At 46.5% G+C, this 12,460-nt stretch overlaps 1 protein-coding gene across 8 annotated transcripts in view; it reads left to right on the plus strand.

Annotated features, from left to right (window-relative positions):
- Nphp3 (nephrocystin 3) overlaps positions 1-12,460 on the plus strand; it is a 46,565-nt gene that overhangs the window by 15,348 nt on the left and 18,757 nt on the right. For 7 of the 8 annotated variants that reach the window (XM_031346220.1, XM_031346222.1, XM_031346221.1 and 4 more), the window contains 9 exons: positions 920-1,076; positions 1,661-1,735; positions 4,005-4,178; positions 6,587-6,690; positions 7,136-7,250; positions 8,676-8,819; positions 9,815-9,912; positions 10,946-11,048; positions 12,045-12,127. In XM_031346220.1, the coding sequence (XP_031202080.1) occupies positions 920-1,076; positions 1,661-1,735; positions 4,005-4,178; positions 6,587-6,690; positions 7,136-7,250; positions 8,676-8,819; positions 9,815-9,912; positions 10,946-11,048; positions 12,045-12,127 (1,053 nt within the window). The remainder of the gene's footprint in view (positions 1-919; positions 1,077-1,660; positions 1,736-4,004; positions 4,179-6,586; positions 6,691-7,135; positions 7,251-8,675; positions 8,820-9,814; positions 9,913-10,945; positions 11,049-12,044; positions 12,128-12,460) is intronic. The other variant, XM_031346216.1, reaches the window with a different exon arrangement.

Genomic DNA, 12,460 nt, shown 5'->3' on the forward strand with positions numbered 1-12,460 from the left:
GAGAGAGAGAGAGAGAGAGAGAGAGAGAGAGAGAGGGAGAAAGAAAGAAAGAGTTCCTTTATTAGTCAGGGTTCTCCCCAGAGCAATCGTTATCACCTTCTAGTACACCTTGGGACCTATTTGTTGGATTTGTTCAGTTCTTCTTTTAGCCAGATCACCTATAGATCACCTCACAGAATGCAGTTATGTGGGAGCTCTCAGTCCATGGCTGATCTGCTTCCACTCAGCTCTACTCTTTCGGCTCCTTCCACTTCACAAAGTAGTTTCCCCTCCGATTGCCTGTCAGCCCACCCCTCTGGCTGAAATTCCTGCCAGCTGGCCTCCGCCTCTCTGACTTCAGAAATTACCCGCTAGTGAGCTATTTGTTTCACCTGTTCCGTCTACTTTCCTTCCACTGGAATATTTGACCCAGATCTCCGAACCTGCATAGAAGTTGGGTGCTGCTATGAACAGCTATAATTTCAGCACAGGGGAAGGAGAGACAGGAAGAAAGATCCCTGGGGCTTGTGGTCAGCCGGATTAGCTGACTCAGTGAGCTCCGGGTTCTGTGGAGAGACTGGGGAAGACATTTCACACTGACTTCTGGGCACACAGGCACACATGCGTACGCGCACACACAGGCACATGCACAAGCGCACACACAGGCACACACAGGCCCACACACACGCGCACACACAGGCACACGCACACACGTGCACACACAGGCACACACACACACAGGCACACACTCATACACACACAGGCCCACACACGCACGCGCACACCCACAGGCACACACGTATTTTTTGGAAAGCTTCTTTCCCACTGTCTCTGAGCCCTTGTCACTGCGGTAAAAGCCCGTTTGGACACTTGGGTTGGTTACCGACGTCTCTGCAGCTACTGTCCTGTGTAGCCCGAGAAATAATAATTTCCCATCTAGTTTTTTACTGGAAGACTGTGAAGAAGCCTTTCTGCGAAACCCAGAAGGAAAACCAGGCTTCGTCTACCACCGTCTGGAGGACGGGAAAGCCCCTTCTGACGCTGTCCAGCAGTTGCTGGATCAAGTTTCCAACCTAAGCAAAACCACTAAAGCCAAGGTAAGACACAGAGGAAATGTCAGAGGGCAGGCATGGCAGAGATGAGAGCAGAGCCGGGAGGGGAATGGGAATGGGAAAGGAGAGCAGGGCATCTGCAGAGAGAGGGGACTCCCAGGAGGGGTGGCCCAATGAGATCAATCCTGAAAAACCTCGGGGATGGTTTTAAGCACCTGGACTTTTCCCTTGGAGTGAGGTTTGTTTGGCTTTGAGCAGAATGCAGGGACCGGTGTGGACCTCTGTCAGTTATTCGCTTGGTGTTGTATGAGGACTAGAGTGGTTGGGAGGGGGGAGGGTAGTCAGAGGTCTGAGACCTGGTGTAGACATCTAGATGACAGATGCTGGGACACACACATACACACGGCACTCAGGTATACATTGTTCACACTGAATCTCTGTGTGACCTGAGGCAAGTTTCAGGCTCCTCTTCTGGCACAACAGGTTCGCGATACAGTTATCTTTATTGTGAGGAACTCGCTGGGATAAGAAGTTACAATGTGAAAGGGCATACTTGCGGCCTCCTCCCTCCTGGGGCTGATGTGCTCTTACTGTGTTGCCTTGTTACCATTGAACCTTTTTTCTCCTAGATCATCCAACACTCTGGAGATCCTGCAGAGGGAGTGTATAAGATTTACATGGGTGTGGAAAAGATTATTAAACAGGTAAATATGCATTTCCCTGTAAGTTTTCATCTGAATTGGCTTCGTAGTAATTTTTTTAAAGAGAGTTTTCCAGACAAAGCTACTTGTGTGTTATCTTTTTGAGAACAGTACCCCAGGAGAGCTCCATTGTTCTATTGGGAGTTGTTACTGGAATGAGAACCTAGTATTGTCGGGATCTGCCTCACCAAGCTGGGCTTCAATGCCTGTTAGGTATAAAATGTATCGGAAACACAAAAATCCAGAGGATGCAGTTGAGGACAAATGTACATTTTACTCCACAAAGAGGCCTTGTGTGTTCTTTGTGTACTTGGGATTTTAACATATTTGAGATGTCCCCCCCCCCCTTGCTATCCCTAAAAGCAGCAGAGAGGGCAAAAGTACCTTTCAGGGGGATGGGAACATGGTCCATGGAGGCATCTGGAACTGGGTTCTTTGAAATCTCATGTATTTATATTTTCCATAGCTGCTTGGCATTATGCCTGAGGTTATTTTTTTATGCAGATAATCATTTGAGAATTGGGTTAGCAAAAATACCAATAACTAATGTCAAAAGACATCATCACCAAGTAAAATGAGCACAGTGGGAGGGTGTGCCTCGCATCACCTGAGGATGCCCATCTCTTCTTCCCAGGAGCCAGAGGCCTTATCTGAGAAGGAGGGGGTTCCCTTGCTTTTTGTTTGGCTTTTGTGTTTTTGAGGCAGATCCTCTGAGGAACAGCCCTGTCTGTCCTGGAACTCACTTTGGAGATGAGGCTGGTCACACACTCAGAGAGATCCACCCGCCTCTGCCTCCTGAGTGCTGGGATTAAAGGCGTGTGCCACCAAGTCTGGCTTCACCCTTTCTAGTGAAATGGATTGTGGATCTAGAGATTTGTCATCCGAGAAGAGGGAACCCAAAATGTAATGCTAAGACACTTGGCGGCACATTTCTACATTCTCTAGTACAAAGACTGCCCAGGTGATTCTGAGGTTTCGAAACTCACAGTTTTAGAACCAAGACAAGTAAGATGAGTGAGGACCATGAAGTGAATCATACTTATCATCAGTGTATCTTCAGTGATCCCACGGGGAGATTAAATGTGACAGCAGAGAGGCTTGACAGCAAGAAACCCCATCTCCATCGAAGCTGTGGTGGCACACACCTTCAATGCCAGCACTCAGGAGGCAGAGGCAGATGGATCTCCAAGTCCAAAGTCTACTGAGCAAGTTACAGGACAGCCAGGGATACACAGAGAAACCCTGTCTCAAAACAACAACAGAAAAGAAGAAAGAAAGAAAGAAGAGAAAGAAAGAGGGAGGGAGGGGGAAGGAGGAGAGGAAGGGAGGGAGGGAGAGAGAGAGAGAAGAAGTCCCATCTGGGTATTCAGTTTTATGCCATATTTCGTCAGCATTAGTGCAGTCTTTGAAGTCATCCACTGATGGGGCTGAAGAAATAGCTTAGTCTGCAGAATGCTTACCTCTCACAAGCATGAGGACCTAAGGTGGAGTCCAAGTACACACTTAAAGAATACCAGGCATGGGGCCTGGAGAGATGGCTCAGCAGGTAAGAGCACTGACTGCTCTTTCAAAGGTCCTGAGTTCAAATCCCAGCAACCACATGGTGGCTTACAACCATCCGTAATGAGATCTGACACCTTCTTCTGAAGTGTCTGAAGACAGCTACAGTGTACTTACATACAATAAATAAATAAATCTTTAAAAGAAAATAATACCAGTCATGATGGCTTGTGCTTGTAATCCCAGCACTGGAGAAGCAGAGACAGGAAGATTCTCTTAGGCTCAGTGGCCAGGCCAACCCAATTGATAAGCTCCTAGAGACAGACTCTGTCTCAAAGGAGATAAGTATTCCCAAGGATGACACCCAAAGCTGTCCTGCATCCACACTCATGCACACAGGCACACACACACACACACACACACACACACACACACACACGCACGCACACACGTACCCACGTGCACACGCACACCCATTTACTTTTTAAAAGTCACTCACTGGCCAGATGCTCCTATTACATGGCATTTTCCAGAAAAGTCCCATCAAACACCCTGATTTTACTCTAATTGAGAGGAACTCTTAATGTTTTTAGTATTTTCATTTTACACTAGGATTCTATGGTTACAAATTAGTTCTTAGAGGTACTTACAGTAACTCTTACAAGCCTACGTCCGCCTTTCCGTGCCTCAGCCGGTAACCCCCTGCAAGCTGGCCCCAGCTTCGAGGTCTTGGAATTTCACTTGCTTTGTGGTACTTGTTCTTTGTACTTAGGACATTCTTGGCCTTGAGAACACAGACGTGGAGGTGAAGGATGGGGGCAGTGAGGATTCCACTCCAGAAGAAGATGATTTTGGGGATGTTCTGTGGGACATACACGATGAGCAAGAGCAGATGGAAGCCTTTCAGCAGGCTTCTAGCTCCACCCATGAACTGGGATTCGAGAAGGTAAACTTCTGAGCCCACTGTCCAGTGAAGTTCTGTGGCTGGCAGGGCAGGGGGGAGTGGGGATGATGGCACAGCTGGTAAAGCTCTTCTCACGTAAGTATGAAGACTCATGCTCAGATCAGTAACATGCATATGCAAAGTCAAGAGCTGTAGCTCCCTTCTGTAACTCCAGTGCATGGGGCGAGCAGAGGCACAGGCAGATCCCTGCAGTTCATTGGTCAGTCATCCTAGCCAATCAGTGAAGCTGGGCTCAAGGAGAGACCCTGTCTCCTAAAATAAGGTGGAAGGTGATATCAGAAGACACTAGATGGGAACTTACGGCTTCCACATGCAACTGCGCGCGCGCGCGCGCGCACACACACACACACACACACACACACACACACCATTAAAACTAATAATAATAAAAATAAGTTTCAGCTTACAGGCGTTCATATGCTAATGTTTTCACCTGAGCATATTTGGGTTCGCGACTGTGTTACCTGCTCTCAAGGCGAGATGACCCAAGTTGAGATATGCTTAGCTTTGTATCATAGGAAGACGATGTGACGTTGAACACCGATCATTTTTATAGTTGGTGGATTCATCAGCTATGCATCTGTTCTGCCACCACCCAGATCAGGCTAGGAAATATGACGATAGTAAAGCCAGACTCCCAGCTCCTCCCAACTGTTAAACGAGTTAAAATACGAAACGTACAGGAAACAAACTCAGGTAGTTCACTCAAAAAGCGGATTAGCCTTTCAGTTTGTGTCTAATCAGGACTATAAACATTAAAACTGATGCCTCACATCTTCCAAGAAGCATGTCCGAGCTAAGAAATACATAAACTAATTTACAAACCAGTTTTTAAATGAGTATGGCATCATGTATCGTGTGTGGGAGGGAGGGCTCGCATGTCATGGTGCATATATGTGACTATCAGAGAACAAGCTGGAGAAATTTGTTCTCCTTGTCCACTATGTGTGTTCTGGGAGTAGAGCTCCAGCCATCAGGCTCAGTGGTAAGCGCCTTTAATGGACTGAGCCATCTCAACTTGAGTCTACAAATTCATTTCTAAAGACAGTCACAGAAGTTAACATGAACAGTTGCATTTTTATAGAGCCCTTAGAGTTTAAACTGTGGGTATTGCTTGGTTCTCTCAAATCCCTTGGCCACTCTAAATTTGACCTTTGCATTCATAAATGCAAAATAGTGAGAGCCACTGCCCTCATGGGCAATGCTGCAAATAAATATTCAGCTAGAGGAGGCCCTAAGGCAGAGCTTAGTGGCTGACATGGGGTTAATATTAAGTCTCGATTTTTTAAGTAAGAGGTACTGATGCTATGGATTAGAAGAAGAAACGGAAGTCTGACACGACTTCCCCATGAGCACACATGGAATATATTTTAACTGTGGTCCACATCTGAGGCTTTTTCCATTGCAACGAGAAACCCCAACTTGAGGACCATAGATCTTGAAGTGGCTTTTCTGTAGAACCATGAACCGTTGGGATTGATAGGGTAATAAACCAACTAAGGCCTCCCCACCCCCACCCCACCCCTGTTCCTTCAGAAGCAACACTGCTATGAGGACCACCAGGGTTCCTTGGCAGTTGATTCATGCCTAGATCCTACAAGCAGAAAGACTAAGGATGGTTTCCTACAGTTGTAGATTTTACTGCCAAGAAGCCAGCCCCACAAGCTCTTATAGATATGAAAACTTCATCAGCAGTCAGTCAGAGGTCTATAGGCAGAGCAGTGCCAAGCTGGCTCTGGACACTTAAGAAGTATTGTGGCACTTTGCTTGTGTGAGCACAGCCTTCCAGGTGTTGGCTACTTTTGTGTGGCTGGGGAAAGCCCAGGAAGAAAGGATGGAATTCTTGGACTTTGCCTAGAACTCAATGTCATGAAGATCTCAGGCAGTCTGTCGGAGCCTGGCTCTCGGAGGCAGCCTGGGAGACTGGGGGGAGCGGGGGGGGGGGCGCAGAAGAAGCCTGCTTTTGTTTGGACCCATTCTTAGTAAGCCCTGAAAACTAAAGCAGACTCTGGAAATCCGCGTTCATTCTGCTGATCAGCAAATCTAGGTTTGCTGTCTGGGCTCGCACAGCCTTCTGGGATACGCCCCGTAGTCGAGGGGCTCCAGTGTAATGTGATGGCCTCTTTGCAGTATTTCAGCAAACATCTGAACATTGCAAACCCCCACCGACATCCATGCTGCCCCTCACACTCGCAGGGACAGCAATGCGATGGGGCCCATTTGCTACTTCAGGCTCCAGAGTACAGAACAGCGCCCATGCAGGCGTTCCCCGCCAGCCGCAAGTTTGTTTTCTCACACACTTTTCTCTTGTGTTTTCAGTGGATGATCAGAGGCATATGCAGCTTCATAATATAAATCTGTTTTATGTTTCTTTCCTCCTTTGTTTCTAGTATTACCAACGCCTGGATGATCTGGTGGTGGCACCAGCCCCGATTCCACCCCTCCTGGTTTCTGGAGGACCGGGTTCTGGAAAGTCCCTCCTTTTATCAAAGTGGTATGAAGAGATACAGTTAAACCACTCTTTTCGGTGTTTTCTTTCTTTGTTTGTTTGTTTTGTTTTGTTTTGTTTTGTTTTTTAGAGACAGGATCTCATGTAGCAAAAACTAGCCTGGTTTCAATCTCACCGTATAATTAAGGATGGCCTTGAACTCCTGATCTTCCTGTATCCACCTCCTCTAACTGCAGACTCTTAATTAAATGTTTACTTTATTAACATTTTATGTTAATTAACATCATCTTGTAATGAAAATGAGGCAATTAGTTTAAAAGGTTCTAAAAATAGAGTGAGCTCGCTAATCTCCTCATTTGTTACAATGTGACTAACCATGTAATTAAAGACTCTGGGGCAACGTTTGATGTCTGGCTCTTAGTGTACGTATTGCTGTGGACCATAAAGGACCACTGTCAGCTTTATTAAAAGTCCCGTGTTTTTCTCTCAGGATACAACTGCAGCAGAAGCATTTCCCTAACACGCTGATCCTGTCTCATTTTGTGGGGAGGCCAATGTCAACCAGTGCAGAGTCCTCCTTGATTATCAAGCGGCTGACCCTCAAGGTATGAGGTGGGCACTCCAGAGCTATCTGGATGTGATGCAGGCCCTGAAGCTTTGGGGACTGAGTGATATGACAATAAACAAATGTTTGGTGTTGTAGGTAGAACATCACTAATTTTGAAATCTGAACTGCCCCAAAATCTGAAACTTTTTAATAGCAGTGAAGATTGAACACTGGGGCCTTGTGCATGCAAGGCAAGCATTTCTACCACTGAGCTCCAGCCCTGGGGAAGATGGGAAGCTTTCTAAGTGTCAACATGGCAATTCAAGTGAAAAATTCCATGTCTGGGATTATGTCATAGTTAAAACACAGGCTCGGGGCGGTGGTGGCGCACACCTTTAATCCCAGCACTTGGGAGGCAGAGGCAGGTGGATTTCTGAGTTCGAGGCTCCCCTGGTCTGCAGAGTGAGTTTCAGGATAACCAGGGCTAGACAGAGAAACCCTGTCTCAAAAAACCAAAAAAAACAACAACAACAAAAAAAAAACAAAAAACAAAAAACAAACAAACAAACAAAAAAAACAGGCTCACTATGGAAGGTTCAGAATTTCCTTCAGGCTACTTGTAAATGTGTATTTCCCAAGATCACTCACTATACATATATGAATATTGCCCAGAGCCCCAAAATCTGAAATCTGAAACATTTCTGGTGCCAAACATCTTGCATAAAGAGTACCCAACCCGTGACAAGCTATCTCGGTTTTGTGTAAGGTTCCAAATGTAGAACTTGGGTTGAAGACATGACTCAGTGGTTAAGAAGGCTTGCTGTTCTTACAGAGGACCCAGGCTTCGCTCCCAGCACCCACCAGGCAGCTCACAACCATCTGTAACTCCAGTCTCAGGAGATTTGACACACTCTTCTGGTCACCATGGGCACTGCACACACATGGTACCCATATTTACATGCAGGCAAAATATTCATACACATAAGATAAAAGTAAATAATTTAAAAAAAAAATTATGACTTACAGTCTGCAAAGAAGACCCAGTCAGTGAAGCGCTGGCCATGTAGGCATAAAATCTGAGTTTCTATCACCCGCATCCATGCAAACACCGGGGCATGGCTGCATGCATGTCTGTAACCACAGCATGATGGGGTGGACAGAGACAGGGGCATCCGTGGACCTTTCTGCCCATTAGCCTAGCCAACCAGTGAACTCCAGGATCAGTGGGAGACCCTGTCTGCAAAGGTAATGTGGAGAAGCAATTGAGAAAGATCACCCTCTGGCCCTCACATGCAAGCATATGCATGCACACATACTTGTCTGTGTGCACTCGCACGTGTACCCACACACATACACACTGGTACTTGATTCACCACCCTGGGGAGTCAGTGCTGACATATACAGTGAGGATGGAAAGGTCCCCCTGCTACCGGGAAGTATGGCTGATTTATTTTGCACATGCTGTCACCCTGTCACCCCGCAGCTGATGCAGCACTTCTGGGCAGTTTCTGCACTGACACTGGACCCTGCTAAGCTTCTGGAGGAATTTCCACATTGGCTGGAGAAGCTATCTGCTCGGCATCAGGGCAGCATCATCATCATCATCGATTCCATAGATCAAGTTCAGGTGCTGCTCTCACTGTGTCTTCTATCAGCAGGTGCCCTCTGAGGGCAGGGGGCCAGCAATGGTGACAGTGGGCATCTCAGTTCTGGGCTTCAGGGAAGGGAATGGTGCTGCTCCATTTATTTCTACTTAGTTTCTGGGGGGAAAGTGTCTGAATTTAAAAACAAAAAAATGAAAGAAATAATTGTATGCTTATAGATAGTAGCATCAAGTAAATCTTTCTACTTAGCAAAAAGTATTTATTTTGACTTTGAGGATGGGGGAGTTGAGACAGGGTTTCTCTGTGTACCTTTGACTGTCCTGGGACTCGTTTTGTAGACCAGGCTGACCCCAAACAAACAGAGATCCACCTGCCTCTGCCTCCCAAGTGCTGGGATTAAAGGCCTACGCTATCACTGCCCAGGCCTATTTTGACATAATTTTTAAAGTATCGACATTTCCTTAAATGTTCAGAATTCAAACTTGATGATAACAGTGTTTTTCCAAACTTGGATAAACCATTCCCAAATAAGAGTTGTATCCTTAATAATAAGGAAAGTGGGGCTGGAGAGATGGCTCAGCGGTTAAGAGCACTGACTGCTCTTCCAAAGGTCCTGAGTTCAAATCCCAGCAACCACATGGTGGCTCACAACCATCCATAACGAGATCTGATGCCCTCTTCTGGTGCTTCTGAAGACAGCTACAGTGTACTTATGTATAATAATAAATAAATCTTTAAAAAAAAAAATGCACCAGGCGGTGGTGGTGCACGCCTTTAATCCACTTGGGAGGCAGAGGCAGGCGGATTTCTGAGTTCGAGGCCAGCTTGTTCTACAGAGTGAGCTCCAGGAGAGCCAGAGCTATACAGAGAAACCCTGTCTCAGAAAAAACAAACAATAATAATAATAATAATAATAATAATAATAATAATAATAATAATAATAAGGAAAGTGTCATGCGGCTTTTATCCCACTGGAGATGCTGTTATTATAAGTTGACCTCTTTTGTGTGCTCTTAAGCAAGTGGAGAAGCACATGAAGTGGCTGATAGACCCCCTGCCGGTGAATGTCCGAGTCATTGTTTCTGTGAACGTGGAAACCTGCCCCACCGCGTGGAGGTATGGCCAAGTCCAGAACTTTCAGAATGGGAGCTGTTGCTCGGGGAAGGCTACGAAAGGGTCCTGACATGTGTCTGTGGTTTCCATCAGTTTCACGTCGGTGAGGCTGGGGAGAGGTGGGTGGCCTCAAGAAGAAGGCACTGTCTGTGAGGCTTGGGGGGAAGATCGAGCTGGGCTGGGAGGGAAAGGGGAAAAGGAAATGACTACAAACTCTCTGAACCTAGAAATGAAAGGTAATTGTGACTTCATGGGCTGAAAAGGGAGACCCAGGGAATGGGCAGTTTTGGGTGGGGAGGGGAATGTTGTAGGTTTGTTTCTTGAGTGGGTCTAATTTGAATTGCCAATTGTACATCTAGTAGGCAGGTAAAATTGTGGGTGAGAAAATTGGAGAGTCCAGTCAGCCTGGGAATTACAGTCTTGATAACTGTTCTTCTCGGATCCAGGCTCCTTTTCTGCCAACCCTAGAAAACTTATATAAGGGTTGATTGAATCCTGTCAGACAGTATTCCTTAGCATACTTATTTTTACCCAGGGGGAAAAGAGCTTGTCGTTTTTTCTTCCCCTAACCATGCCTCCTTAAGGAACTTGAATGCTGTGTGCATACACTGCATGTCAGTGTGCATCTGTAAACAGATCTGTGTGTATCTGTGCCCTGCACACAAGCATAAGACTTTTTCTAACCCTAGTCATTTGCCTTGTAAGTAGCTAGGTGCAGAGACCATTTTTGAACTGCTCCTCCTAAGCACCAAGTGCCGGTGCCTACTTTTACTGCAATGCTGGATATAGAACTAAAGCCATTTCCCCTCCTAGCTAACATGTAGGTAGCTTACAGCACTCTGCAATGATTTCCGGTGGATGTAATGATAAACCTTAGGATGAATTAAATAATATGGTTAACAGATTCTGTATGTTTATCTTATAAAGTCAGTATAAAATAACTTCATCTAATGGATTATAATGAGTTCTATTCTAGCTTATGGCCTTTGTTGTGTCATTAGTAATTCATTTTCTTTTTTTCCTCTTTAAACAAAAGGTTGTGGCCTACACTGCATCTCGATCCTTTAAGCCCCAAGGACGCCATATCGATAATAACCGCAGAATGCAACTCCGTGGGCATGCCGTTGAGCAGAGAGCAGGTGAGCTTTCCCACTTCAATGCTTTCTCTGCCCTCTGCCTGAAAGACTGTATATAGGTGCTCTGTTCTCGTGGAGGCAATTAGGAGTTCAGTGTGGCGAGTGTGTATACCTATGTGTCTGCAGGTGCATGCCCCTGTGCACAGTTCTGTGGACGCCAGAGACTGCAGTTGGGTGTCTTCCCTGTTGCTCCCCATTTTATTTTATTTTTTGAGTTAGGGTCTCACTGAACCTGGTCCTCAGTATTTGGCTAACCCAGATGGCCAGCAAGCTCCAGGTAACCACCGTGTCTGCACCCCACCCTCCCCTTCCCCACCTCCCACTGCTGGGGTTACAGGCACACACAGCCGTGCCCCGCCCTTTTAATGCCCGTTCCTCAGGCTCTGACCTTGAGCTGCAAGCTCTTTATCCACGGAAGCCACCTCCCCAGTCACCTCCACTCTGGTTTTTGTTTGTTTCTTTGTTGCTTTGTTTTGCTTTGTTTCATTTTCCAGACAGGGTTTCTCTGTGTAGCCCTGGCTGTCTTGGGACTCACTCTGTAGAACAGGCTAACCTCTTACAGAGATCTTCCTGCTTCTGCCTCCTGAGTGCTGGGATTAAAGGCATGTCCCACCACCAGCAGGACATTATGTTTTTAATGACAGATATAGAAGAAGCAATACAAATATTTTGCCATTAAGGAAGAGTATATAGTATTATTATATGTAGCTATTCTGGAGGAGGAGGAGGAGGAGGAGGAGGAGGAGGAGGAGGAGGAGGAGGAGGAGGAGGAGGAGGAGGAGGAGGAAGAGGAGGAGGAGTGTTTTTTATTGGCTGCATCTTCTTGCTGCAGCTGGAAGTCTGGCTATGGCCAGACTTCCTCTACTACCTACCCCTGTGACACCACTGATAGCAGAGGGGACAGTTTCTTTCAGATGGGACATGTGGCTGGCTCAGCAGTGATGACCTGACAGCCACTCGTCTTACTTTGGCTTTGTTTTTGTTTGGAAACTGGTGTAGGAGCAGATGCTAGAACAGCACTGCCGTCCAGCTACGACCCGCCACGCCCTCTACGTCACCCTTTTCAGCAAAATGATGGCCTGGTAAGTGCTCATCCCCCCCCCCACCCCCTGGCGGGGGTTCTGCCTGGGTTCATCTTGTTCTCCTTGCTGCAGTCCACTCTCTCAGCAAAGTGAGGGCTGCTCACGCCAGTTTCACAGGCCTCAGACTTCTCCCTGTTCTAAGGTGACACTAACCAACACTCAGGAGGAGGTGGCTCACTGTCAAAGATGATGTAATCAGCAAGGATCCTTTTGCTGTCTTTGTTCTTTCCATATCAGTCAGTAATCCACTTTTCATAAGCACTCGACTGTTGGGCTTTGGTTTCTACAGCTTCCCTCTGCAGGGTCCTCAGCCAGGGATGTAAAAGGATATTT

This window comes from Mastomys coucha, unplaced genomic scaffold (genome assembly GCF_008632895.1).
Source record: "Mastomys coucha isolate ucsf_1 unplaced genomic scaffold, UCSF_Mcou_1 pScaffold23, whole genome shotgun sequence".
Lineage (NCBI taxonomy): Eukaryota > Metazoa > Chordata > Mammalia > Rodentia > Muridae > Mastomys > Mastomys coucha.